The 24,677-nt window shown below is 38.9% G+C and overlaps 3 protein-coding genes across 4 annotated transcripts; 2 read left to right on the top strand and 1 right to left on the bottom strand.

Moving 5' to 3' along the window:
- Positions 1 to 7,678: 7,678 nt before the first annotated feature.
- LOC126689575 (uncharacterized) lies at positions 7,679 to 8,236 on the bottom strand. The gene has a single exon (XM_050384814.1). It carries the CDS (start codon positions 8,234 to 8,236, stop codon positions 7,679 to 7,681), a length of 558 nt encoding a protein of 185 aa, XP_050240771.1.
- Positions 8,237 to 15,065: 6,829 nt separating this feature from the next.
- LOC126690505 (serine/arginine-rich splicing factor SR45a) lies at positions 15,066 to 19,501 on the top strand. The gene is made up of 8 exons (XM_050385689.1): positions 15,066 to 15,218; positions 15,332 to 15,351; positions 17,302 to 17,460; positions 17,602 to 17,625; positions 17,779 to 17,881; positions 18,020 to 18,169; positions 18,763 to 18,832; positions 18,983 to 19,501. Exons 1-8 carry the CDS (start codon positions 15,216 to 15,218, stop codon positions 19,204 to 19,206), a joined length of 753 nt encoding a protein of 250 aa, XP_050241646.1. The 5' UTR covers positions 15,066 to 15,215; the 3' UTR covers positions 19,207 to 19,501.
- Positions 19,502 to 20,056: 555 nt separating this feature from the next.
- LOC126690504 (ankyrin repeat domain-containing protein, chloroplastic) lies at positions 20,057 to 24,538 on the top strand. Of its 2 annotated transcripts, none has more exons than XM_050385688.1 (7): positions 20,057 to 21,154; positions 21,964 to 22,040; positions 22,255 to 22,353; positions 22,459 to 22,557; positions 23,321 to 23,424; positions 23,511 to 23,609; positions 24,139 to 24,538. In XM_050385688.1, exons 1-6 carry the CDS (start codon positions 20,419 to 20,421, stop codon positions 23,560 to 23,562), a joined length of 1,167 nt encoding a protein of 388 aa, XP_050241645.1. In that variant the 5' UTR covers positions 20,057 to 20,418; the 3' UTR covers positions 23,563 to 23,609; positions 24,139 to 24,538. The 2 variants fall into 2 exon arrangements, with proteins under 2 accessions (XP_050241645.1, XP_050241644.1); XM_050385687.1 differs by having other exon boundaries at positions 20,134 to 21,154; positions 23,321 to 23,419.
- Positions 24,539 to 24,677: the final 139 nt, after the last annotated feature.

Genomic DNA, 24,677 nt, shown 5'->3' with positions numbered 1-24,677 from the left:
TGTCCGTCCTAGAAGGTGGGGTCAGGTTTTCCATAGACCCGCTTCTACTTAATACTTTTAGATACTACGGATTGAGTCCCGACCAACTCCCCCCCAACTTTTACCGGGTAGTGAGTTGTGTGGGTAGTCTGAACCAAACGTTCGGCTTGCAATTAGACCACCACGACGTAAACCACATGTACAGCCTTTGTGGAAAGAAGAAATCAAATTACTACTTAAAGACTAGAGATATAAGGGTACGGCTGATTTCATGTTTGCTGGACTCTAATAGAAATTCCGCCGGGGAATATATCCGGGTGCGCGGCAATTGGTTTGCCGGTGACATCCCTCCCCCTTTGTCACGACGCGAAGTTGGTTCGTCCTAACCTTTAATTCCTCATGTTTCCTAAATTTGTAAATACTTTATTTACTCTAACCTTGATTTGTTTTTTTTTTTTTTTTTGCTGCAGACGGTTCAGTGTTCACCCCGGATATCAGAACAGTTCACGTCCGGGACCTGAATTTTGTGCTAAGGTCCGAGATCTTCATGCATCGGGACGAGCAACTCCATGCATCTCACCTCATTCTTGGCGTGGACTCAGTGTACTCCACTTGGCAACCTTTCAGCCAAGCCCTTATTGTAGATAGCCCACTTCTTTCTTATATAGATGTTCGGCACGCGAACTTCCTCCCCCCCAACATTACTATAGGTGAAGCCTGAGACCTTGGCCCGTGATACACCTATTCGGACGAACTCGCGCCTATAAGAGACGAATCAACCGAAGCAGCATCCAGACATCTCCGGGAACGTGCTCACGAGGCCGTTCAGCGTGAAGTCGTACTAGCCGAACCCGAGAATCCAGTTCAAGTAGCCGCGCAAGAAGCCGCGGAATCTAGTGACTCTTCCAGGACACATTTCGTTCCCGAAGACATGGTGACCAGAAAGACCTTGATTGTCAGCCGTTTCATTCCTGGGGTAAGCCAGGCCGTTCAGCAGCAACATCCACCTTAAGGGCACGTCCCGACTCCTCCCGCTCATCCTCCACCTCCCCCTCCTCCCGGGCGGCAACGTAAGAGGCAAAGGATTGCCGATCTATCCTCCACCGGCCCGAGAGAAGGTCAAGTCCAAACTCCCCTTCAACCTTCTTGGGGTATCACCATTCGGGAGCCGCCGGCCGAGGTTGGAACAAATGTGGCCTCATCCTCTAGACCGGCGTAGCCGTGGCAACCAACGTACGAGCTAGACAGCACACCCCTCCCGGCAAGTGCAAGCGTCCGGGCATGGGAGAAGGGTGAAGGGGGCCATGTTGCCCAAAGCTTGGTCCACGGTCTCCTTCTACCCGAAGATGTGAGTGCGTTTGCTGATGGGACCGATGAGTCCATGGGGAGAAGACTCCAATGGCACACTATCGCGGTAAGTCATCTTCCTTTGCACTCTTATTATTATCATTTTCCTTCTGTGCACATCCTTATATTTTTTGTGTTCGTTGTAACTTCAAGTTACCGTGCGTGAATAACATTGTCTTTAATAGGCCACCCAGCTAGCCCATATATTGAATGAGAAGGTGAAGGATCTTACCGAAAAGGTTGATCAGGAGAAAGCCAGTAGGGAAGAGGCTGTGAAAACGACTAAGGAGAAAACAAAAACTGTTGAATCTGCTAAGAAGAGGGCTGCTGCTGCGGAGAAATCCCGGGCTTCAACAGAGAAGAGATCGGCGAAGCTAGTGACGCTGCAGAATGAAACAGAAGTGAAGTTGGCCGAAACAGTGAGCTTGAACTCTACTCTATCCGAAGAAGTTGCTGATCTGCGGGCGGCCCTTAAAGCTTGTGAGAGTAAGTGGTATGATGAGAGGTTTGTAGACTCAGAGAAGGGTATGGAGCCGGTAGTAATGCAAGCTCGGCAACTATCTTTTCGGGAGGGCTGGATGGCTGCTCTACATGCCCTAGGAGTGCTCGAGGACTCCCCTCTTAGGGACCCTGGTCAGATCCTCGTCCTAGTCTCTGCCTCTGCCGCTCAAAACCCAGCTAGTCCAAACGATGAGGAGGAGACGGATAGCTTGAGGAAGTTGGTGGAGCAGATTGATGCCCACGTGGAGATGATCGGGATAGAAGTTACCAGCAACCCTCCCATTGAAGGCCCTTATGGTGATGATGTTCATTCCCAGCCTCTTGTACTCGAGCACCACTCCGCCGAGATGACCTCCGAGACGCAACCCGTGGATCTTTCCTCCTAACTACTGAATTTGCTCTACTTTAATTCTATTTGCTTTTATTTTTACAGCTTTTTATTTCTAGTTGGTTTGCCCATGTCGCCAGGCTGTGGCGACTAAACAGTTATTTCCTGGTTTTTTTACTAAACAGTTTACTTGATTTCTGAATTTGAACTTAATTTCACCGGGTTTTGGTGATGAAAAAATTGATTTATCATGCTTGGTTTTGATTTGTGTTTATTTGCCAATCAGTTGTGATAATGTATGTATACTTTATCCTTCTTGTGTATGTTTCAAAGTTTCCGTAAATATATATGTGGTTTTCCCTCGTTGGGTGATAGGGATTGAACCGAGAAGTCGGATTATGCTCTTTGGAATTCCGAGTAAGTTTTCCACCTGCTCGATGATGGGGATCAAACCGAGAAGCAGGCTTTTATCCGTAGAAATGTTTCAAGTGAGGTTTCCACCTGCTCGGTGATAGGAATCGAACCAAGAAGCAGGATTTTGTCCTTAGAAAAGTTTAAGTAATGGTTTCCACCTGCTCGGTGATAGGGATCGAACCGAGAAGCAAGCTTCTGCCCTTAGAAATGTTTTAAGTGAGGTTTCCACCTGCTCGGTGATAGGAATCGAACCGAGAAGCAGGCTTCTGTCCTTAGAAAATTTTGAGTAAGATTTCCACTTGTTCGATCATAGGGATCGAACCGAGAAGTAGGCTTCCGTCCTTAGAAAAGTTTTAGTAAGGTTTCCATTTGCTCGGTGATAGGGATCAAACCGAGAAGCAGGCTTCCGTCCTTAGAAAAGTTTTAAGTGAGGTTTCCACCTACTCGGTGATAGGAATCGAACCGAGAAGCAGGCTTCCGTCCTTAGAAAAGTTTTAGTAAGGTTTCCACCTACTCGGTGATAGGGATCGAACCGAGAAGCAAGCTTCCGTCCTTAGAAAAGTTTTTTTTAGCTGCTTGAATTTCCTTAGCTTCCCCCGTGTCCATCAACCGAACATAGTGAATAAAAAGAATTTGCCCGGCTAGTACAAACTAGTTGCATCTTTATCGTATGAGTCAGTACAATGTACATTTTTTCATGCATGGATGGTCAGTGATAAAACTTCTTAAGATTATAAGCATTCCAAGGTCGGGGCAATGGTACTTCGTTCATGTCTTCCAGATAATACGCCCTCACGCCTGCAATGGCTGTAATTCTGTACAGTCCTTCCCAAGTTTGGGCTAACTTCCCGGCATTTGTATCTCGCATGTTTCCTACTGCCCTTCTCAGTACCAGGTCTCTGGCGCTGAATTCTCTCACCCTTACACCTCGATTGTTGCGCCAGGCAAGCTTTTGTTGATACTTTGCTAGTCTTATGGTTGTTGCTTCTCGATATTCTTCAAGTAAATCTAGTTGCTCCATCAACTGACCTTCATTCTATTTCGTATTGAAATCTGAAACTCGTGCACTACATAAGTTGACATCGGCTGGTATCACGGCTTCAGCCCCGTAAGTGAGAGAGAATGGGTTTCACCCATAGATCTTCGAGGAGTTGTCCGGTATGCCCACAAAACATTGGGTAGTTCCTCAGCCCAGTTGCCCTTCACTCCTTCCAGCCTTCGCTTCAAGTCGTTCACGATTACCTTGTTCATGGCCTCAGCCTGGCCATTGTCCTGGGGATACGTCGAAGTAGAGTACCTTTTCTTGATGCCGAGATTGTTGCAAAATTCGCAAAAACCTCGATTGTCAAACTGCAGCCCGTTATCCGATATAAGGGAGTCCGGGACCCCGAACCTGGTGATTATATTCTTCCATACGAATTTCTTCACATCTACGTCCCGGATATTGGCCAAAGCCTCTACTTTCGCCCATTTGGTGAAGTAATCAACGCCTATCAACACGAATCTTCGATTGCCCGTTGCTCAGGGAAAAGGCCCGAGTATGTCTAGCCCCCATTGTGCGAAGGGCCAAGGACTGCTGATCGGGTTCAAATGCCCGGCAGGTCGGTGTATCAGAGGGGCATGCTTCTGACACTGCTCACACTTTCGAACGTATTCCGCGGCGTCCTTCTGCATCTGGGGCCACTAGAATCCCTGATTCATTGCCCGGTGTGCCAGTGGCTGTCCCCCTACATGGCTGCTACATACCCCTTCATGCAACTCGGCCAGGAGTTTGCCTACTTTTTCTAGGTGTAAGCATGAAAGATATGGTCCTCCGAATGACCTACGATAAAGTTTCCGGTCTTTGGACAACCAATACCGGGCAGCCACCCTGCGGACCTTGTTGGCCTCCTTCTCATCGTCTGGAATTCGGTTATCGGTTAAGAAATCTATGATGGGGTCCATCCAGCTCGGTCCAAGTGTTGCGACTGCTGTGACTTCGACTCTCGCAGCTCCCTCATTTCTTGCCACCTTAATGCTAGGCTCGGGGACGAGTTCCATTATGATAAGCCAGGGAATATCCTTGGCAATTGACGATGCCAGAGTGGCGAGAGAGTTGGCATGTCTGTTCTGTGCTCGGGCCACTTGAATCACCTTCACTGTACAAAAGCCGTCCATAACCTATTTCACCAAGTCTAAGTATGCTTTCATCCGAGGATCTCGAGCCTCAAAACTCCCCTGCACCTGGTTGACTATGAGCCTTGAATCCGAATAAACCTTTACATCCTGGGCTTCTAACCGTGAAATTGCCCTTAGTCCGGCAAGCAAAGCTTCATACTCTGCCTCGTTGTTGGAAGCATTAAACCCCAACCTGAATGAATGCTCCAAGAGAATTCCCTCCGGGGTGATTATGACTATCCCAGCTCTAGCCCCTTTGGCGCTGGAAGCCCCTTCCACGGGCGGTGCTCCACCTAACAGACTATCTCCCCTTTAGGAGAGAATTCTACTACAAAATCTGCTAATACCTGCCCCTTTACTGCACTTCTCGGCTTATACCTCACATCGAATGCCCTGAGTCGTTTCCCCCATTTAGCTATTCGCCCTGTGAGATCAGATCTTTTCAACAATGATTGTAGGGGATGTTCGGTCAGCACATATACGGTATGAGCCTGGCAGTACTGAGGAAATTTCCTAGTAGCATGCACTAAGGCCAACACCAATTTCTCCAAGGGAAAATACCTGGTCTCGGCGTCGACTAGAGTCTTACTAATATAATACACGGGCTGTTGTACTCCTTGGTCCTTTAAAAGCACCACACTTACAGCATGTTCGAATACCGAAAGGTACATGAACAATCCTTCTCCGGGCTCTAGCACATTCAACATCAGTGCTTGCACTAAGTACTCCTTAAGGTTTTGGAAAGCCTTTTCACATTCTTCATCCCACCGAAATCCCTTCCACTTCTTCAGAAGCTGATAAAATAGACAATAGCGATCTGAGGATTTTGAGATGAACCGGTTGAGAGCAGCCAGCATCCCAGTCAACACCTGTACTTCTTTCAGGTTGCTCGGCGGCCGGAGACACTTCACGGCCTCTATTTGGTCGGGATTGACCTCTATCCCCTTGTTGGTGATCAAGTACCCCAAAAATTTGCCAGCCCCCGCTCCAAAGGCGCATTTTTCTGCATTAAGACGCAATTTGTGCTTTTGAAACACCTCGAACACTCCCCGGAGATCCTCTACATGCCGGACCTCTTGCTTGATTTTTACCACCATATCGTCGATATACACTTCGATTGTATGCCCAATTTTATCCCGGAACATCCTCATCATCATCCCCTGGTATGTTGCCCCGGCATTCTTTAGCCCAAAAGGCATCACGGTGTAATGATAATTAGCATCGGGGGATATGAACACCGTTTTCTCTTGGTCTTCACCGGCCAAGGCAATTTGATGGTACCCTTGAAAAGCATCTAGGAAGCTCATCCTCGGGTGCCCGTAAGTGGTGTCCACTATTGATCAATCTTTGGCATGGGGAACGGGTCCTTCGGGCATGCCCGGTTCAAATCCGTGAAATCCACACAAACCCTCCATTTGCTGTTCTTCTTCCAGACAACCACAGTATTTGCCAGCCATTCCGGGAAAAAGGTCTCCTTTATTGCTCCTGCCTCCTTTAGTTTCTCTACCTCCTGTCTTACTGCCTCAACATGGTCTTTGGCCGACCTTCTTGGCTTCTGCTTCTTCAAGGATATGAGGGATCTATATTGAGTTTGTGGACAATAAACCCGGGATCAACCTTGGGAACTTCATAAGGATTCCAAGCGAAAACATCTATGTTTTGAACCAGAAACAACAATACTTGGACTCTTTCCTCGCTACTCATGCTTGCTCTAACCTGAAAATATTTATTAGCGTCCGGCAGTATTTTTACCTTTACTAACTCCTCCTCGCAGCCAGCCCCCATTCCTTCTCGGGGCTCCTTTGATTGCTATAATGGGTCTTTCCGAGATGTACCTTCCCGTTCAACACGCTCTTGTTCGGACCGCCCAGTCTCCTCGTCTCCTACCAGTTGTCCGATGATTTCTCCCTGACTGACCTGATTCTCCCGCTTCCAATTCACTACGGAGGTAAGACACTGTCTGGCCGCTTGCTAGTCTCTTCTTATCACAATGACACCGTACTCGGTTGGGAATTTAATCTTTACATGTAGTGTTGATAGGACTGCCCTCATTGAGTGGATCCATGGTCTTCCCAGGATGGCAGTATATGGGGAAAATGAACTTACTATTGTGAACGTCATAGCTACCTCTTTCCCTCCCATAATCACGGGAAGAGAGATTTGCCCCTCAGGAATCACTACTTTGCCATCAAACCTAACCAAGGGTGAAGTGTGCTTCATAAGGTCCTCCTTCTTTAGACCGAGTCCTTTGAATAGATCAGGGTACATCACGTCGGCCCCACTTCCCTGGTCTATCATCACCCTTTTTACTAAGAAGCTGCTTATCCGGGCCGTGACCACTAATGCGACATCATGTGGATGAATCGTCCCCTCCAAATCATCATCGTCAAACGAGACGGGCTCCCGTGCAAATTTCATCTTCTTACCTGACAATTGTAGATCCGGGTTACCTTCTACCGGTACCACTGTCAACACTCCTTTCCTCCTTCCTGCAATGAGCTTCTTCGGAGCAACAAGGATTACTTCAATTACCCCCACAGGAAGTGGGAGAGGGTTCCCCCTTTGCCAGGTATCTTGCCCTACGACTCTGTCCCCCGAGTCTAGCACGAAATCCTTTAAGTGTCCGGTCTTGACTAGTTGCCCAAGGTGATCCTTTAATACCCGGCACTGTTTGGTGATGTGACCCTTGTCCTAGTGATAAGTGCAGTACAGATTCTAATTCCTTTTGGATGGGTCCCCTCCTATCTTATTCAACCATCGAAAATACGACTCGTGCTTGATCCGGTCAAGAATCCTGTGTACCGATTCCTTAAACGTCACGTTCACTTCTCCCATCTGTGCGGCCGGCTCTGGAATTGCCAGACCCCCACGAGGCCTGAACGGGAAACCTATCTGCCGAGGACGATTCATCATCGGTGCTTTACCTTTACTCTGCAACCGGTCATCTTCTAATCATTTGTATTCCTCGATGCGTTTCATAAGCTGCCGCATGCCTTCGGGTGGCTTCTTGGTTAACGACTCTGGTAGCCCGAAATTCTCGAGCAACCCCATCCTAAATGTGCTTGCCGCGACCCTTTCATTATCCCCACCTATCTCGTTGTATAGCTCCCAATACCGGCTGACGTAACTACGGAGGGTCTCTCCCGCCCTCATTTTCATTGAGAGAAGCACGTCTACTGGTTGAGGTACTCGGCTGCACGTCATAAACTGGACGCCGAACTCTTGAATCAGCTCGGAGAAACTACGTATGGATCCTTTCCGTAACCCTTTAAACCACCTCAATGCAGTCGGTCCCAAACTCGAAGGAAATACATTGCACATGAGCGCATCGTTATAAGTATGCAAAGACATCATCTGAATATAATGGTTGATGTGTTCTACTGGATCAATCTTCCCGTCATAGTAGTTGAACGGTGGACAAGCAAACCTGTCCAGCATTTTGGCTCGCTTGATTTTGTTTGAAAACAGGGACCGAGCCGCTTTTCGTAGAGTGCGACTCATGGCGTCCATGGATGCATTCCGAGGTCACCTTTCTTCCGGGGAGAGTGAGTCCCTCACTTGATTTTCCCGAGAATGTGAAAGATTTCAGCGTTGCCCCGATTCCCGGGAGGGAGACCGATTCCTATTTCGTCGAGACCCTCTCGAGTGTGAACGGTCTTGGTACCGATGGGTTTCCCGGGAATGTGAACGACTTCGTCGTAGTCGAGGTCTAAACTGATTGGATCCTTCTTCGTATCTATTTCCCCCAATCCCGTCCTCCTGTTGTCGGTCATTTCAGTCTCCTTTCTGGCACCTACCTCTCACCTCCAGCTCCAAACCCCTGACTAGTCTACAGAGCCGTTCGAGCTCTTCATCCTGTTCCTCCCTCTGCCTATGTCTCGTAGCACCAGAAATTGTTCGTTGGGTTTGGTACGACCCCTCTCTCGTGCCGAACATCTCTTCTAGTTGGTCGTGCCCCCTATCTTCTCGTTCTTTCTGTCTGCGCTCTCGCCAACTTGACTCCCGAGAAAACCCTACGGATCTGGTTCCCGCATGGTCCCCCGAATGCCTTTCAGACATTTTTCCCGAACTTGAGTCCTTCTAGAACTACAGCGTCGTAGGAGAGCCCCATGGTGGGCGCTAATTGTAGGCTCCAAAGACGAGCTTGCTGGGCCAAACCACTATTTGGTCTCACAATTTATTTATCTGGTGGGTCTGGGTATCCTACCTTAGGTTGTTCTAGGCTAAGGGACCCAATGAGATCACTTTTCTCTCTTTCTCAATGTTATCTTCTTCTCAGATCCTCTCCTGCTCTTTCTTTCTCACTCTTTTCTTTCCTCAAAATTGCATCACTTAACTATTCATTGTTTCTCCTATTTATAGCCTTTGTTAATGGGGTGATCATCATTATCTTCTCCCTTAGTGCAAAGAAAGGTCTAATGTCGATGAACTTAAGTGGATTTTTAGGTACGAGTGGCTTTAGGAATGGTTCCCACTTCAGTAAATGTGTTCGGCAGCGGAGTTTCCTAAGGTTCTGCCGAGCACTTAAATGGCAATGTGACCGAGCATGTACATAGTGCCCGGAAATGGTTTTCCCGAGCATCCTGTGAGCGGTGCGTACGCTGTCCGCTTTTTAAGTATCCGGACAACACTCGGTTCATATTGGTAGTTATTGTGGGTTTGGGCCAGGGCTCTTGTTGATGTGAAGGTTGGACCCTTGGCCCATATCATTGATTCATGGTCCAAGGCCCAATATGAACTTGGACGTCAGGTGTCGTATAGAACCCAAACCCACTCAATTATTATTTGAGTTAAATGTGCATTAACCCAATTAGACCCAATAAACTCAAGTAATAATTGGGTTTTGACTAAAAACCCAATTAGACCCATTTAACCCTTGATATTAGCCGCGTTTTGTTTTTTTTTTTTTGTTTTTGTTTTTTTGTTTTTTTTGTTTTTTTTTTTTTTAGGATTGATATTAGCTTTAATGCTAAAATATTGCATGTGTTTATCCTAAGGCACAAGCAAAACAAGAAAATAATTATTAGATTCTTCCTCAATTATCCATTAATGGATAATTGAGGAAGAATCTAATAATGATTTATCACTGTGTCAAAAATATGCTCTGTAAATGGATGAGACTCATCCTCTACACCAAATGTGTGATGAATGCAATCCACCTCAATTGAACTACATCCAACTGGTTTCCTAATATTCTTCTCCCTGAGCACCTTCCTCACTCAAGCTGCATCCTCCCAATGGTCTGCATCTTCATACATCTTAGGAAACCATTTGGATGAAGATGCAAACCATTTAGAAAACAAACAAACAAACTTATTTAGGATGCCCTTACCTTATTAATGGATAATGATTTAAACAAAATGAACTTGTGTGAATATTTTGATACATGTATCTATTATGTATAGGTAATAATATCTCACTCCAAAATCCCATAATATTAGTATTTTTAAATAAAAAAAAAAACATTTTCCATTAAAAGGCTTCACGGATAATGGATTTTATGGTTTAAAGCTTTTATAAGTTTGGGGTTATTTATAGTTATAAAGAAGTGTAAAATTAAAATAAAGAGATAATGTTAAAAAATAATATGTCAATAAATAATGGAAAGTATTGATGCAATTTTTTTATTATTTTTTATAGAGTTAGTTTAGTTAACTAGAACTCACAGTATTGATACAGTTGGTTATACAGATAACTAGTTGAAACTTGAAATAATGCTTGCCAAAAATAAAAGGGACTTAATATGGTACCAAGAATCCAATATGATACCTACCTGATAGTTCCAACAAATATAACTTATTCCATTGAATGTGGTAATGGTCTCAACCCTATCTAGGGACTTGATATGGTACCAAGAATCCAATATGATACCTACTTAACAGTTCCAACAAATATCACTTATTTCATTGAATGTGGTAATGGTCTCAACCCTATCTTTGATTAGGGTTCTTTCTTATATATGGTTTTCATGAAACGTTTACCTTATTGTTAGCCACTTTCCATTGTTGAGATTAAAAGTTGCAAAAGTCACTTTTAACTTCAACCTTTGAATAAGCAAATTTTAACCTTTACTAGTCATGGCAGCATGTGCAAGGCACGTGCTAGCCATGGGAAAAAAAAAGTAGTGATTAGGATCAATTTTAGATTTTATTTGTATCACAAAATAAAGATATAAATCATTTGATTTTTTAAATACATAGAGATTTACATTAATCAAAAGAGACATTAATTTTAAGAATTTTAATAATTATGTCATAAAATTTTAATCTCATTCGTATAAGACCATGACAGATCATAGTCCAATATTTTATTATTTTATTTTGACCTATAACTTACACCTCAATAGTTGTGAATATATTGTAATAACAGCAAAATGTCATGACATTTTTAGCCGTGCTAGATCTCGGTATAAATGTGTATAATATTAACCACTTTTGTGTATTTACAATGTAAACTTGCATTACAAGTACAAAGTAAACATATAAAGATTTTTTTTAAAAAAAAAAACAAAAACAAAAACAAAGCTCAAACCAACTGCACACTTGAAGGGGGAAAAAAAGTGCACCTCACTAATTGAATAAACCAAAAAAACAATATTCATAAGCCTTTGGCTCTTTTTATATAATTAATAGATATGCCAGCTTAGATAAATATTTAAAAGAAAAAGAAAAAAAAAACTTTAGGTACTGTAGAAATTAATGTTAAAATGTTGTGGACTTAGCATTTTTTTTATTTTATCTATAAGAAACTGAGATCTCAACAATTGTGAAAATATTGTGATAACAATAAGTGTTGTAACATTTTTTCAAAACATTTATTTTTAGTTATGGTTGGTCATAGTCTCGTATTTTATTATTTTATTTCGACTTGTAAGAAATTGACACGTCAATAATTATGAAATTTGTTGTGTTAGTATAACAATATATATACCAGCTTACATACATATTTAAAAAAAAAAAAAAAAAAATTTAAGCACTGTAGCTACCGTGCCAGTTGAATAAATCAAAAACATTACACAATAAGTGTTGCAACATTTTCTCAAAACATTATTTTTTAGTTGCGATTAGTCACAATCTCATATTTTATTATTTTATTTCGGCTTGTAAGAAATTGACACGTCAGTAATTGTGAAAATATTGTGAAATTTGTTGTGTCAGTATAACAATATATATACTAGCTTACATAAATATTTAAAAGAAAAAAAAAACTCAAACCGATTACTTAAAAAAAAAAAAAAAAAACAAAAACAAAAACACTTTAAGCACTGCAGCTACCGTGCCAGTTGAATAAACCAAAAGCACAACACAATAAGTATTGTAACATTTTCTCAAAACATTTATTTTTAGTTGTGGTTGGTCACAGTCTCATATTTTATTATTTTATTTCGACTTGTAAGAAATTAACACGACAATAATTGTGAAAATATTGTGAAATTTGTTGTGTCAATATAATAATATATATACCAACTTACATAAATATTTAAAAGGAAAAAAAAAACTGTAACTACTGTATTTACAGTGCCACTTGGCACTGTAGTTACTATTCAAAACTTGGGGAAAAAAAAGTAGCTCACGAAACCAAAGCCTTGTAGCTACAGTGCTTTAGCGCATTCGCGCACGTCAATAATTGTGAAAATATTGTAAAATTTTTGTTGTCAGTATAACAATATATATACCAGCTTACATAAATATTTAAAAGGAAAAAAAAAAAACACACACACACACACACACAAACCAATTACTAAAAAAAAAAAAAAGGTAGCTATTGTAGAAGTGGCATTGTAGTTACTGTTCAAAACTTGAAAAAAAAAAAAAAAAAAAATACCCATCAAAAAAAAAAAAAAAAAAAAAAAACTTGGAAAAAAAAAAAAAGTGGCACACGAAACCAAATCAGTGTAGCTACATTAATTTAGCGCATTCGCGCTTTTATATATAGTAGCTACAGTGCCAGTTAACTAAACCAAAAGCATTGTAGCTACCGTGCATACATGCATTCACAATAAAGCAAAAGTACTACACAATAAGTGTTGTAATATTTTCTCAAAATATTTATTTTTAATTGTAGTTAGTCATAGTCTTATATTTTATTATTTTATTTCAACTTGTAAGAAATTGACATGTCAATAATTGTGAAAATATGGTGAAATTTGTTGTGTCAGTATAATAATATATACACCAGCTTAAATAAATATTAAAAAAAAAAAAAAACACAAACTGATTATTAAAAAAAAAAAAAAAAAACACTTTAGGCACTGTAGCTATAGTGCCGGTAAATAATTGTGAAATTTGTTGCGTTAGTATAACAATATATATACTAGCTTACATAAATATAAATATTAAAAAAAAAAAAAAAAAACACAAACCGATTACTAGAGAAAAAAAAAAAAAAAAAAAGCCTTTGGCACTGTAGCTACAGTGCTGGTAACTAAACCAAAAGCACAAAAGCACTGTTGTAGCTACAATGCTATAGTGCATGCGCTTTGTTGTGTTAGTATAACAATATATATACCAACTTGCATAAATATATATTTTTTTTTAAAAAACACAAACCAATTACAGGGGAAAAAAAACTTTAGGCACTATAGTTACAGTTCCAGTCAATAATTGTGAAAATATTATGAAATTTGTTACGTCAGTATAACAATATATATACCAGCTTACATAAATATTATTAAAAAAAAAAAAATTAGGGACGGTAGCTACAATACCGGTTAACTAAACCAAAAACACTGTATATAAAGAAGAAGGAAAAGACAAAAAAAAAAAAACAAAAAGCACAAAACAAACCGAGAAAAAAAAAAAAAAAAGACTCATGAAACCAAAGCACTGTTGTCTCTACCGTGCTTGCAGAGTGCAAACACACTGAGTGCACAGTGTCGAAGCACTGTAGTGGCATAGCCACTTTTTATATAGTTAATAGAAATTGTATTTCATTTAGCTTTTACATTTTTTAACTTCTCTCACACACTCACGAGTCATGATTAATTACACGGTGTGTATCAACAAAAAAAAATTTACACGGTGCAATAGCAATATCTCAATCCTAACAATTTCCCATTATGTGTGTGATTGTTGGCATGTAACCGCTGATTTCCATAATGAGGATAAGCATCTCTCTGGATTCAGTTATGGAGATGATCGGGTTACTCTGTACTTAGACTGCTTCCTTGCCCAAGTTGTTTCTTGAGCTTTTATGGGGATTACTTGGTCAATTTAGTAAATCTGGTCAACTGATGATGCAGTATTAATGGTGCTTTTTTTTTTTTTTCTTCTTTTCTTTTTTGTTGGGTAATTGTTTATGCAGGGGCTAGATCCCTTGAGTTAATGGTCACTAAGATAATCGGGTACCACTTAGACCAGAAGGCCCGGTGACAGGGGCGGAACTACAGTGGGGCAGGGGGGGGCCATTGCCCCCCCCCCCACCCCCACCCCCAAAAAAAAAAAGCTAGTGTATATATATATATATATATATGTTGAAATTTTAAATTTTGGTCCTAATAGACCCCCCAGTTAAAAAAAAAAAAAAAAAAAAAAAAAAAAAAAAAAAAAAAAAAAAAAAAAAAAAAAACTGGTATACATATGTAATTTGAAAAATTAAGATTTGCCCTTAAATATATATATATATTTTTGGATCTCCTCTGAAATAGTGCCGAGTTCCATTTTGATAAATGTGTTGAAATGTTTAAGAAACACTTATTTTATATGTAGTATTTTGTTAAATATGAAATAGATGTTAGTTTTTATTTTCATAAAAAAAAAAATTTGTTTTAAGCTTTGCCCCCCTCAGGTTCGAATCCTGGTTCCGTCCCTGCCCGGTGATATGGTGCTTTTCTAATTATAGTATACTCATATTTTTCACATCATAAAAGTAAATTTTGTTTGGCATTATTATACGAATGAGTGGATATGAATCTATTTAAAATAAGACAATTATTATGTTGCTAAAAAAAAAGCAAAATAGATAATTATTATGATTTTAGAAATTTTTTTAGTTTGTATATTTGAATATTATACTACCGGTAAAACTTATGTTGCGTTTTTTACACTAAACACGATACGATTAAGACAAATATCTAATTTTGAATACGTGTTCACATCGTATCATATAGTAATGTACGATGCATAAAAGTGCTGGACACAAGTCATATTCCATTATTAATAACATTTTATTTCAAATATCAAATTTTATTTTTTGTAATATATCTTTTTATTTTTTCATTTTAAATTTTGATTTAAAATAAAAAAATAAAAGAAATGAGTTGTGAGACAGATAATTTTTATACCTCGAATATTTTATTCTCAACAGTATTGGATCTATCCTCCAATATATATATATAAAAATCCCATTTCTTACAACGCAGAAAACGAACAAAGCAGACCAGCTGCGACTTTTTGCCAGCTGCGACTCGTTTTGTTGGGGGCAAAAAAAGCTCACTCGCCCCAAAACCCTAATTCTCCGATCTTCTTATACTCGTCTTCGCTCAAAGAAAATGGCAAGCTTCTCTCTCTTTCTCTCTCCCAATCTTTCCAATTTTCTTTTCAAATTTATCTTCTTATTTGATTAACAACAATTTGTAAATCTTATGCGTCTTGGAATTTTTTGCAGGCCGATTCTCCTCGCAAAAGGTTAGCCCTAAAATCTTACACACAGTGCATTAGCGAGATTTCGGCTTCTCTGATTTGATTTTCCTGTTTGTGATTTGAATTTCAACAGTGACTTGAAAACCTAGATGGTTTCGATGTTTGTAGTAACATATATGCTTTGTTTGGTTTTTTCGTAGCTGTGTTAAGCTTTTGCCTATGTTACGGAATTTTAGTTTTATAAGCTAAGGAAACAAATCCAATTGTGAAATTTATCATTATGTGAATTGGATTGCTAGTTCTAGTCTAGAATTCCAAATTTGTGGTTTTAATTTTGAGGAATGAAGGGGTTTATGGTTATAGTTTTGGTTATGTATGTCTATATGGTAGATTTATATCTGCTGATGTATTGCATGACAGAAGCTTGATTGGGCTCTGTCCAATTTTGATGTAGGATCTTTATGAATTCAACACTAAATTAGATTTGGTTTGATGTTTATCGGTTTCGGTCATGAAAATTTGAATATTGAATATGTTTGATAGTTGTTTGGTGTAAAACAGTGAACACAACGAGAAATATAGAAGATAAACACCAGGCAATCTCTCCTAGGTTTTCCTTAGCAATCACACCCTCAAAGCTTAAATTACGCTGCTGGAATTTTATTAAAATCTTTTCTTTTTATAGGTAAAATTAATTTTATTGAAAATGACCATTTCATGCAAAAAAGGCACAAAGAAAGAGAATCTATAAAGAGTGGAATGGAATCACTAGATGTGAAACAAAGTGCCTACAAAAGAGGCTAGAATTTGATCCCCCCAACCTTCCAAATCCTCAAACATACGACTATTACGCTACCTCCAAATGCTCTACATCAAACACAATGGAACCAAATTCCAAATATCCGATGAATGCTTTCCCCACCAATTCCTCCACCCAACCAACAGATCAGTCACCCTCTTTGGTAAAACCCAAGAGACCCCAAATGATGTAAGAACAAAACTCCAACAATGATGAGCCTACTCACAATGGATCAGAAGATGATCCACTGTCTCCCCACTACACCGGCACATGCAACACCAATCCACTATAGTATAGCCTATACTCCTTAGGTTATCACCTATGTGTATCTTCCCCAAGCCGCTGTCCAAATAAAAAAGGAGACTCTCCAAGGGGCCTTCACACTCCGAATACTTTTCCAAGGGAAAGTGACAAGAAGACCCCCCTCAAATCAATCTCACTATGAATGTTATTGACCACAGTAAAGCCTTTACTCTGGAATTTACCAAATTGCTGTTACTCTAATAACTTAGTTAAAATAGAACCAGCAACTTTCTAACCTAAAGAAACTTAATAGTAGTCCTAAAAAAAACTTAATAGTAAGACTCAAATTATAACCTAGCATATGAAAGATGCCAAGAAGGTCCCACATCAAAACCAAAACATAATTCTTGAATCTTATGGAATTAAATACTGTTTTTTCTTGATCTCTTTATTGTCTACATCAATGGAAATTATGGAAGGAACCCATATATCTATTCTTGAGCTAAACTTTCAACTGGGATGAGGACGGTTTAAAATTTTGAATAAACTCTTCATCTAATGTTTGCACTTGTTATAGATGCCTTTTTTCACCCTCTTTTTTCCTGTTTAATTTAGATACGATTTGGAATGAGATGAGAACTTTGTACTATTTAGTCTTTTATTACACTTTTCCACATTTTTAGGCAAAAAGATAAAAGAGGTGGGTTTGATTGTGTGCAAAATGCCTTTTCCAAGAGGTTTGGAACTAAAATATGGGAATAACTAATCTAAAATACCTAGAGAGGTTTGTAGGGCATATAAGATGCATAATCTTGGTTCTGTCATGAAGGATGGCATCATGGAAATGAGTATATTTCTCTTTTCCAACAAACTCACTGTTTAACTGGATCTACATTATTAAACACTTAAATTAATTTTTTCTTGGTTTTGATATTATATGCAAATTGCATCAGGGAGTCACGGTCCCCTTCCCCTTGGAGAGCTCAGTCCAGGTCCCGATCTAGATCAAAACCCAGAGAAAGATCCAGGTCCAGGTCTTGGTCTAGACCTAGGTCCAGATCTAGATCCTGGTCCAGGCCAAGGCCCAGATCCCGATCCAGAAGTCGTGGCAGGTTTGTTGTCACTCCAGCTATGCTTTAATTAGTAGGTCAGGCTTGTAATGATGTCACTCCTATGTAGCCTTTCTCCCATGTCTGACTTTGATGTGTTTGTTTGTGTCCTTCTGTGATGGTTGGCTGGTGTTTCTGGTTCAGATCGAGGTCCAGAAGTCATGGCAGGTAGGTTGTAATATTGATTTTACCTTTTATTATCACTATTATTTCTGCATCAGACTGTAGTCTTGAAAACTCCAATATTTGTGCTTGCTTTCTAGTTTCACAGAATGCTAATGTATTGAAAAATCTGGTCTAATCTTTTGAAATTTGTGGCAGGTCCGATGTCATTGTAAACCCTGGAGATACACTTTACGTAACTGGCCTCTCTCAAAGGGTCTCAGAAAGGGACCTTGAAGATCACTTTGCTAAGGAGGGAAAGGTCGGTTTCTTAATTGAACTCTACAAGACTATGGCAGTTCCCCCTATATTTTATGTTCAAAGATTTGTTTGTTTATTCTTTTATTTATTTTTTTAAAATTTTTTTATTATTTTTTTTAAACCTCTTTTTCCTTTACAGGTGAAATCTTGTTTTCTTGTCGTGGAGCCTCGTACGCGTGTTTCCCGAGGTTTTGCTTTTGTTACAATGGAAACTGTCGAGGATGCCGGCCGTTGTGTTAAATATCTCAACCAATCAGTTCTAGAAGGTCGATATATAACTGTGGAAAGGGTAATTGACTACTCCTTCCGTGGTAAAACACTGACAATTTTGATTAGTTTACTTCATCTTGACTTGGAGGTTTTCTGGTTATATTCAGAACACATTGCGTCAGCTATGTTGGCAGCAATCAATCAAAGATGATGAGTTCATCCATATCAACTTTATTGAAACAGCTTAATCAGTGGCAAGCTTAAACAGCTTATCAAATGCGTCTGATCAACTTAACATAGCAACTATTTTGCCCAACAACTATACAACCTCAGCATTCACTTTCAACTAATCAACGGACATTATCAACAACTTTCTAATCAGGCTTTTATGGTATCCCATACCTGACATTCATTTCATGGACACTAGTCATGTATACCTGGATGTTCTGTGCTTTCTTTGGTAGCCTGTTTATTTGTACTTTTTGTTGATATTTTCCTAATGAAGGTTTTTTTCTCCCTAAAACAATAAAAACAATTATTAGATGCCTATAATATGTAAACATGATGTCTCATGGTGTGAGTTTTATATTTTGTAAATGATTCCTGCAAGACTTATTGGTGTTTAATTTGTATCATGGAACTTCAACTTGAGGTGTTGTATTTATCTTTCAGTCACGGAGGAAACGACCAAGAACTCCTACACCAGGACACTATCTTGGATTGAAAAGTACTAGAGACTATGGTAAGTGTAGTATGTATTAGCTTTGTACACATGGATTTACTCTCTCTCTCTTCTTATCTTTGCCTTTTCCTTGATAAGCAGAAAGTTGGATTTACTTTGTTGTTTTATTGGCATGCTAACACTCCAATTTGATTTTTGCATTGGTGAAAGGCTATCGTGGGGATCGTGGTGGTGATCGTGGTGGGGACCGCGGTAGGTATCGTGGACGTGATGACTATGGATATCGTAGATCTCCAAGGCGTTCACCATATCGAGAACGTCGTGATTATTCTCCAAGACATTCGCCCCATGGTGGAAGGTCAAGGAGGGACAGGTCCAGGTCACTGCCTTATTCTCCTAGCCCGGAAAGGAAATATGCTCGTGGTTCTAGGTGATGCTGTTAGGCTTTGGTATCCTTTGCAGAGGGGGGAGAGGGAGAATTAGAAGTTTGTGAACCAATTATGCTATTGTAATGATCTTTGGTTTGCATGACCTAAGCAGATTCTCATGTTTGTTTGAACTGCTTGTTATCATGTCACAGTTGTGTTGCTGCTGAACCTTAATTCAAGTCATTGCCTCTTTTAGACTTTTAGTATTAGGATTGTTGCCTTTAGTTGATGGCTTGGTGTGTGTAGCTTGAATTAAACCTTTTCTTAATATTAACCTTTATTTGATCTGTTTGCGCACTAAGAGGCCTCACTCTTTCATTTAGTTTTCTCATTCCACCCCTTTCGGAATGCGTATATGTATGTTTTATTTAATATATAATTAAATTATTTATATATATATATATATATATATATGTGTGTGTATATGTATGTATAAATTATATATTCTATTAATATCTCCCAAATATATATTTGTTTTCTCTCTCTCTCTCTCTCTCTCTCTCTCTCTCTTTTGGCGCTCTCACAATTGTCCTTCCTTTTTTTTTTCATCTCCACTTCATTAACGCCAAAACCACTGTATTAGAGATAGAAAAATACATTTAAACCACCTCATGGTAGCCTAACCCAACCCCATGGCGGGGAGTGCACCGCTGATCTGACTACGCCCCACTTGGTTACCAATTACCAACCCAAATAGAAAATTTTAATTATATTTGAGAAAAGAAAGTAAAAAGGAGGGGAATAGAGCTTTTTAAACTGGTTTAGAGAAATTTTCCTTTTAAACTCTATTTAAAAGTTATGTAACTTGTTTGGATGATAGTATAATAAATAATCTAAATGAAGTGCACATCATTTGAACTGTCACATAATAGGCTTGAGGGAATTTTTTCGACTTAGATTAGAGGAAACTTTATCTAATGAGATGGCAACCTATTAATTTAGGTCAAGATTCATAAGACTTATAAAAACAAGTGAGGAGGGATTATAGATATCTTAGTTAGAAACACCAGATGAACTCACGAACTACGTGGCTCACATTTTAAACCGTTAAATTCGCACAAATTTAGTCAGTTACTAAAATAAAGCCAAAGTTTAGACTTTAGAGAGATGTGTCGGCCTTCTGTTCTGTCCTCACAAACAAAAATGGCCAATAGAACACAATAAGATGTTGGTTGCTCCCTCTAATTGCAAAAAAACACGGAGAAACCAAACCAAACCATGTCACTCTCCTCCTCAGCTATTCTTCTATTCCCCAACACTCCAATTCCAAAACTCTTCTTCTCTTTCCTCCCCACTCCTCCACCCTCACTTTCCCTCTCCCTCTCCCTCACCCCCAGAACCGTAAACCTCTCAACCAAACGCCACTCCTTTCTCCCCCTCCAAAACGACGACGTCTTCGAACTCGAAGATGAACTCGTCATCGGCGACTGTGTCGTATTCGAAGAAGGCGTATTCGACGACCCATATCTCCAAAACGACATTGAAGAAGAACTTCAAACTCCCAAACCAAACAAAAAACACAATAAACCCATTTCAGAAATCGAGCCCGAGAATCTAGTCCCTGAAAAGTGGAAAGAGGTTCAAGCTGAGATTAACATAACGAAGAAAGAGAGGCGAAAGATTGCTCAGGACTTGGAGTTCGGTAGCAAAGTCGAGAAGAGGAAGAAAGGGTACGAACCCATTAGAGATGCGAATGCAGTGAAGGAGTACTTGGAGTTTAAGAAGGAAAAATTGGGGCAGCTCAACCCGCTTGTGCTCGATAACCCAACTAGTTTTCCTGAGAAAGAAGGTGAAGGTGAAGGTGAAGATGAAGATGAAAGGAATGGGTTTCAGTATTCAAGTGAGAGAGTGAAGCCCAAGAATCCAAGGTGGGCAGTGTATGGTAGGGGGTTGGAGGATTTGACGGAGTTCTTCAATGGTGAGAATTATGAGCCTGGTGAAAATAAATCCGAAGGTACTCAATTTTACTTTCGTTCTTACACTATGGTGCAGTTGTTATATCCTCTAAACTTCAATTCACATTGAAATGTTGTCTAAACTTCAAAACTGATCAATGTCTCCCTTTAACTACGGATAATAAGTACTTTCCTTTAGCCTTAGGAATCTAATTTATCTAAAAAATCTTTTTTTTTTTTTTTTTCAAAAACGTGTCGAGTGGATATTTGAATTTTTTTTTCGTTGATTTGGCATACTCTCTATGATGGTTGTTCTGCCAAAACACAAATCAGTTTCTTTTTGGTGTAGTTGGGATTTGAACTTGGGACTCTTATTTGTAGACACAACAGGAAACCCACAAATATTTGTTGAATTTGATGGAAATCCTAAGTTAACGGGTACATTGCTTGCTGTGAAGTTCAGAGGGGCAAAGTGTAATTTAGTTTTCTTTTTCTTTTTTTTTTAATGCTTTTGCAGGTTTGTACTAGTTCATTAGGAATTTTAACATTGAATTTTATTGATTTAGTTGCTTAGCTGTGGAGAGTAGTTTGATATGAAATGCAAGTTAATTAGGGTGTCTGGATTTTGTGCATATTAAGTTTTATTTTTTGATTTCTTAATGTATTTTTGTCTCTTTATGGTTCATTGGTAGCTAATATCTTCTTACAGTACATAGAACGCTTTTTTTCATTAGGCTTTGTTGAAGAATTATACGTGGTGTTGTGTTAAGTTTGAAAGAGATTGGTCTTTGTGGTTTTATTTGATGGAGATAATTCTTTGTTAGTCTTTAATGCCTTCTTGCTAAGTGTTTTATGCTTGAATGAATAGGCCGTCCTAAGATGTTTACAAAAGAGGAAAAGTATACGCTGAATAGGAAGATACCTGATGTGGCAGCTGCTACTTGTGTAAGTTACATAAGGACCATGACCATTGATTGTTAATCTCTCTCTCTCTCATTTAATTTTTGTTTTCTTGTAGCATTCTTTGGATGGTTTTTAGTTTTAAGAAATTAGTTGCTGATGATCACTGTCTTCCTAGATTTGAGGTCCAAATAAAAAGTTTTGGCTATTTCCTCAATTAGTTGGGTACATTCATGAATTTTGGTGAAATATTTTTCAGGTCAAATGGCTACCTTTGCACACTCTTGCTGCATCAGGAGAGTTTTACTTCATGAATGCTTTGTTGAAACATAATGTTGATATCAATGCTGTGGATAAGGTATCAAGACCAAGTACTTGCTATACAATGGGGTAAAATGCTGGGAAGTTCTTGTATTACTTTTCTGCTCCTGATTTGAGCCTTAGTTTTTCATTTTCTTTCCAGGATGGTTGGACTGCTCTTCACAAAGCAATAATTGGAAAAAAGCAGGCCATTACAAACTATCTTTTGAGAGAGTCAGCTAATCCATTTGTTCTAGATAAAGTGAGTTTAAATTTTTACCTAGTACTTCTTATTAATTACATTTGTAAATTACAAGACAATGATGCCATTTCCAAGTTCCTACCAATATCAAACATTTTCAGTTCTTCCATAATTGTTATCTAAACATATGAACTAGGTGTCAACATAGAGTTCAGTAAAGTATATTATTTAGGCAAACTACTTTTGGGCAAATATTTGCATCATTAAAAGAACTTAATTATTACTAAGAGACTTATAACTCAATTGGTTGGCACCTCCTGATGTCTCTAATGGAGATATCCAGGTTTAAATCCTCTCTCCCTAGTTGTAACTATCGAATTATCCCAAAAAAAAAAAAAAAAAAAACCTTAATTGCTAAAAAAGTTGATTACCATGATCTCTCTCAGACTCTGCAAAAAAAGGGAGCTTTGTGCATTGGGTACGACCCTTTTTTATTGTTGCTTAAAAAGGCGCTTTAGTTATTAATTTATTTGATTATAGTTTGAATTATTTGATTGTTTTGATTTTCTTCATTACATGAATGGACATTATTGTTAAAATTATTGTTTAATTATCTTTGGGGTTTTTTATTAGGGATATTTCTGGCGTTTTTTTTTGTGTGACTACAAATTGCTTTTACAAATGAGCATAGAACATTTGATTAGCACCCAGTTGGTATCTGGTGATGTGGTCATGTTTCTTCATATAATATGTATTAGAATAATTGAGCATACTTGTTGATGAATTTTACAATTTTCTTTTTTTGATGTTCATACAAAAACAGGATGGGGCCACTTTGATGCACTATGCAGTGCAAACAGCTTCCAGCCAGGCAATTAAAATCCTTCTACTGTATAATGTTGATATAAATCATCAGGACGTTGTATGGTTAACAATTCCCCCTTTTTGCTTACATACATTTATTATTAATTTTTCATCATTTAGTTGAGTATGTGTATATTTGTCTACTTCAGGATGGGTGGACACCATTACATCTTGCTGTTCAAGCTCGGAGAACAGATGTAGTGAGGCTCTTATTGATTAAAGGAGCTAACAAGACATTGAAAAACAAGGTAAATTTCTAGTGATATGTTTGGGCAGGGTTTTTGGTTTAGGACATATAGCTCTGATGCTCCACACTGAAGGTAAGACTCACAATCTATAAACCAAAAAAAAAAAAAAAAAAAAAAAATAGTTAAGACTCACAAGATATGAACAGAATTTATCTTGTTCTTATTAAAGCATGAAAGCATTTTAGATTGTGCGTGTTCATTTTTTGGAATGATTCTTGATTGACAACACTTTTAACTTAGGGCAGTTGACAAGTTAGAATATCTGACATGCTTTTAAGAATGTGTCATTGACAGAGCATCTTATCTTATACGCCTTTCTACATATCACATACAGAGAAAGTTCTTCTATTTTTAAAGTACAGGTTTGGAGTATCATATGCAATTCTTATTCCCACCTGTTTCCACTATGATTGATTTAAATTAGTTTTTGAACATGAAAAGTTGTCCTCATGTGCTGCTTTTTGCTCTTTTGTGCAACCCTCAAGAGTTTACTGTTTTTGATCGATTGCAACACTACATTGTGTCTCAGGATGGTTTGACCCCACTTGACCTTTGCCTTTATTCTGGTCAAGACACAAAGACTTACGAGCTCATTAAGCTCTTGAAGAAACTTCCTAAGCAACCTTAATTACTCTGAAGAGAACCTAACCATCAACCATACATCTGCTCGAGAAGTCAATGTATGGTTATATTTGCATCATCCAGCATTTCCCCCCAAAACATTGCGGATCTCATAGAGAGTTTGATGATTATATGTCGTTTTGGACAATAGGGCGGCACCAACAAGAATGCAGAAGAGAGGACTATGAGTTTGACACTGAATCTAGCAAGACCATTCAGCTTGTTAGATGTAATTATTAAAGAAATGAAGGGTAGAATGTAATTTTTGGCTAGACTGGAAAATGCAAGTGATAGTTCTTGTTTATATATAGTACATGTTAAAAAAATCTCTACCAAAGCATAAGCAAATTGCATTTGATACTTGCTGACTCATTCGGGCATTGGTGTCTTATTTGTAACCTTACGTAATTTCCTTTCGCCTTTGTGGCAATTGAAAAAATATCTAGC

This window comes from Quercus robur, chromosome 6 (assembly GCF_932294415.1).
Source record: "Quercus robur chromosome 6, dhQueRobu3.1, whole genome shotgun sequence".
Taxonomy (NCBI): domain Eukaryota; kingdom Viridiplantae; phylum Streptophyta; class Magnoliopsida; order Fagales; family Fagaceae; genus Quercus; species Quercus robur.
The sequence above is the reverse complement of the archived record's forward strand: the minus strand, read 5'-3'. Positions and strand labels throughout refer to the sequence as shown.

Bases quoted from the DNA above. Each gene is read 5' to 3' on its own strand.
- LOC126689575 (XM_050384814.1), bottom strand. From the start codon at position 8,236: ATGGACGCCATGAGTCGCACTCTACGAAAAGCGGCTCGGTCCCTGTTT.
- LOC126690505 (XM_050385689.1), top strand. The intron at 15,352-17,301 runs GTTAGCCCTAAA...AAATTGCATCAG, and splicing joins GCCGATTCTCCTCGCAAAAG to GGAGTCACGGTCCCCTTCCC. The intron at 17,626-17,778 runs GTAGGTTGTAAT...AATTTGTGGCAG, and splicing joins AGGTCCAGAAGTCATGGCAG to GTCCGATGTCATTGTAAACC.
- LOC126690504 (XM_050385687.1), top strand. From the start codon at position 20,419: ATGTCACTCTCCTCCTCAGCTATTCTTCTATTCCCCAACACTCCAATT. The intron at 22,354-22,458 runs GTATCAAGACCA...TTTTCTTTCCAG, and splicing joins ATATCAATGCTGTGGATAAG to GATGGTTGGACTGCTCTTCA. The intron at 23,420-23,510 runs GTATGGTTAACA...TGTCTACTTCAG, and splicing joins ATATAAATCATCAGGACGTT to GATGGGTGGACACCATTACA.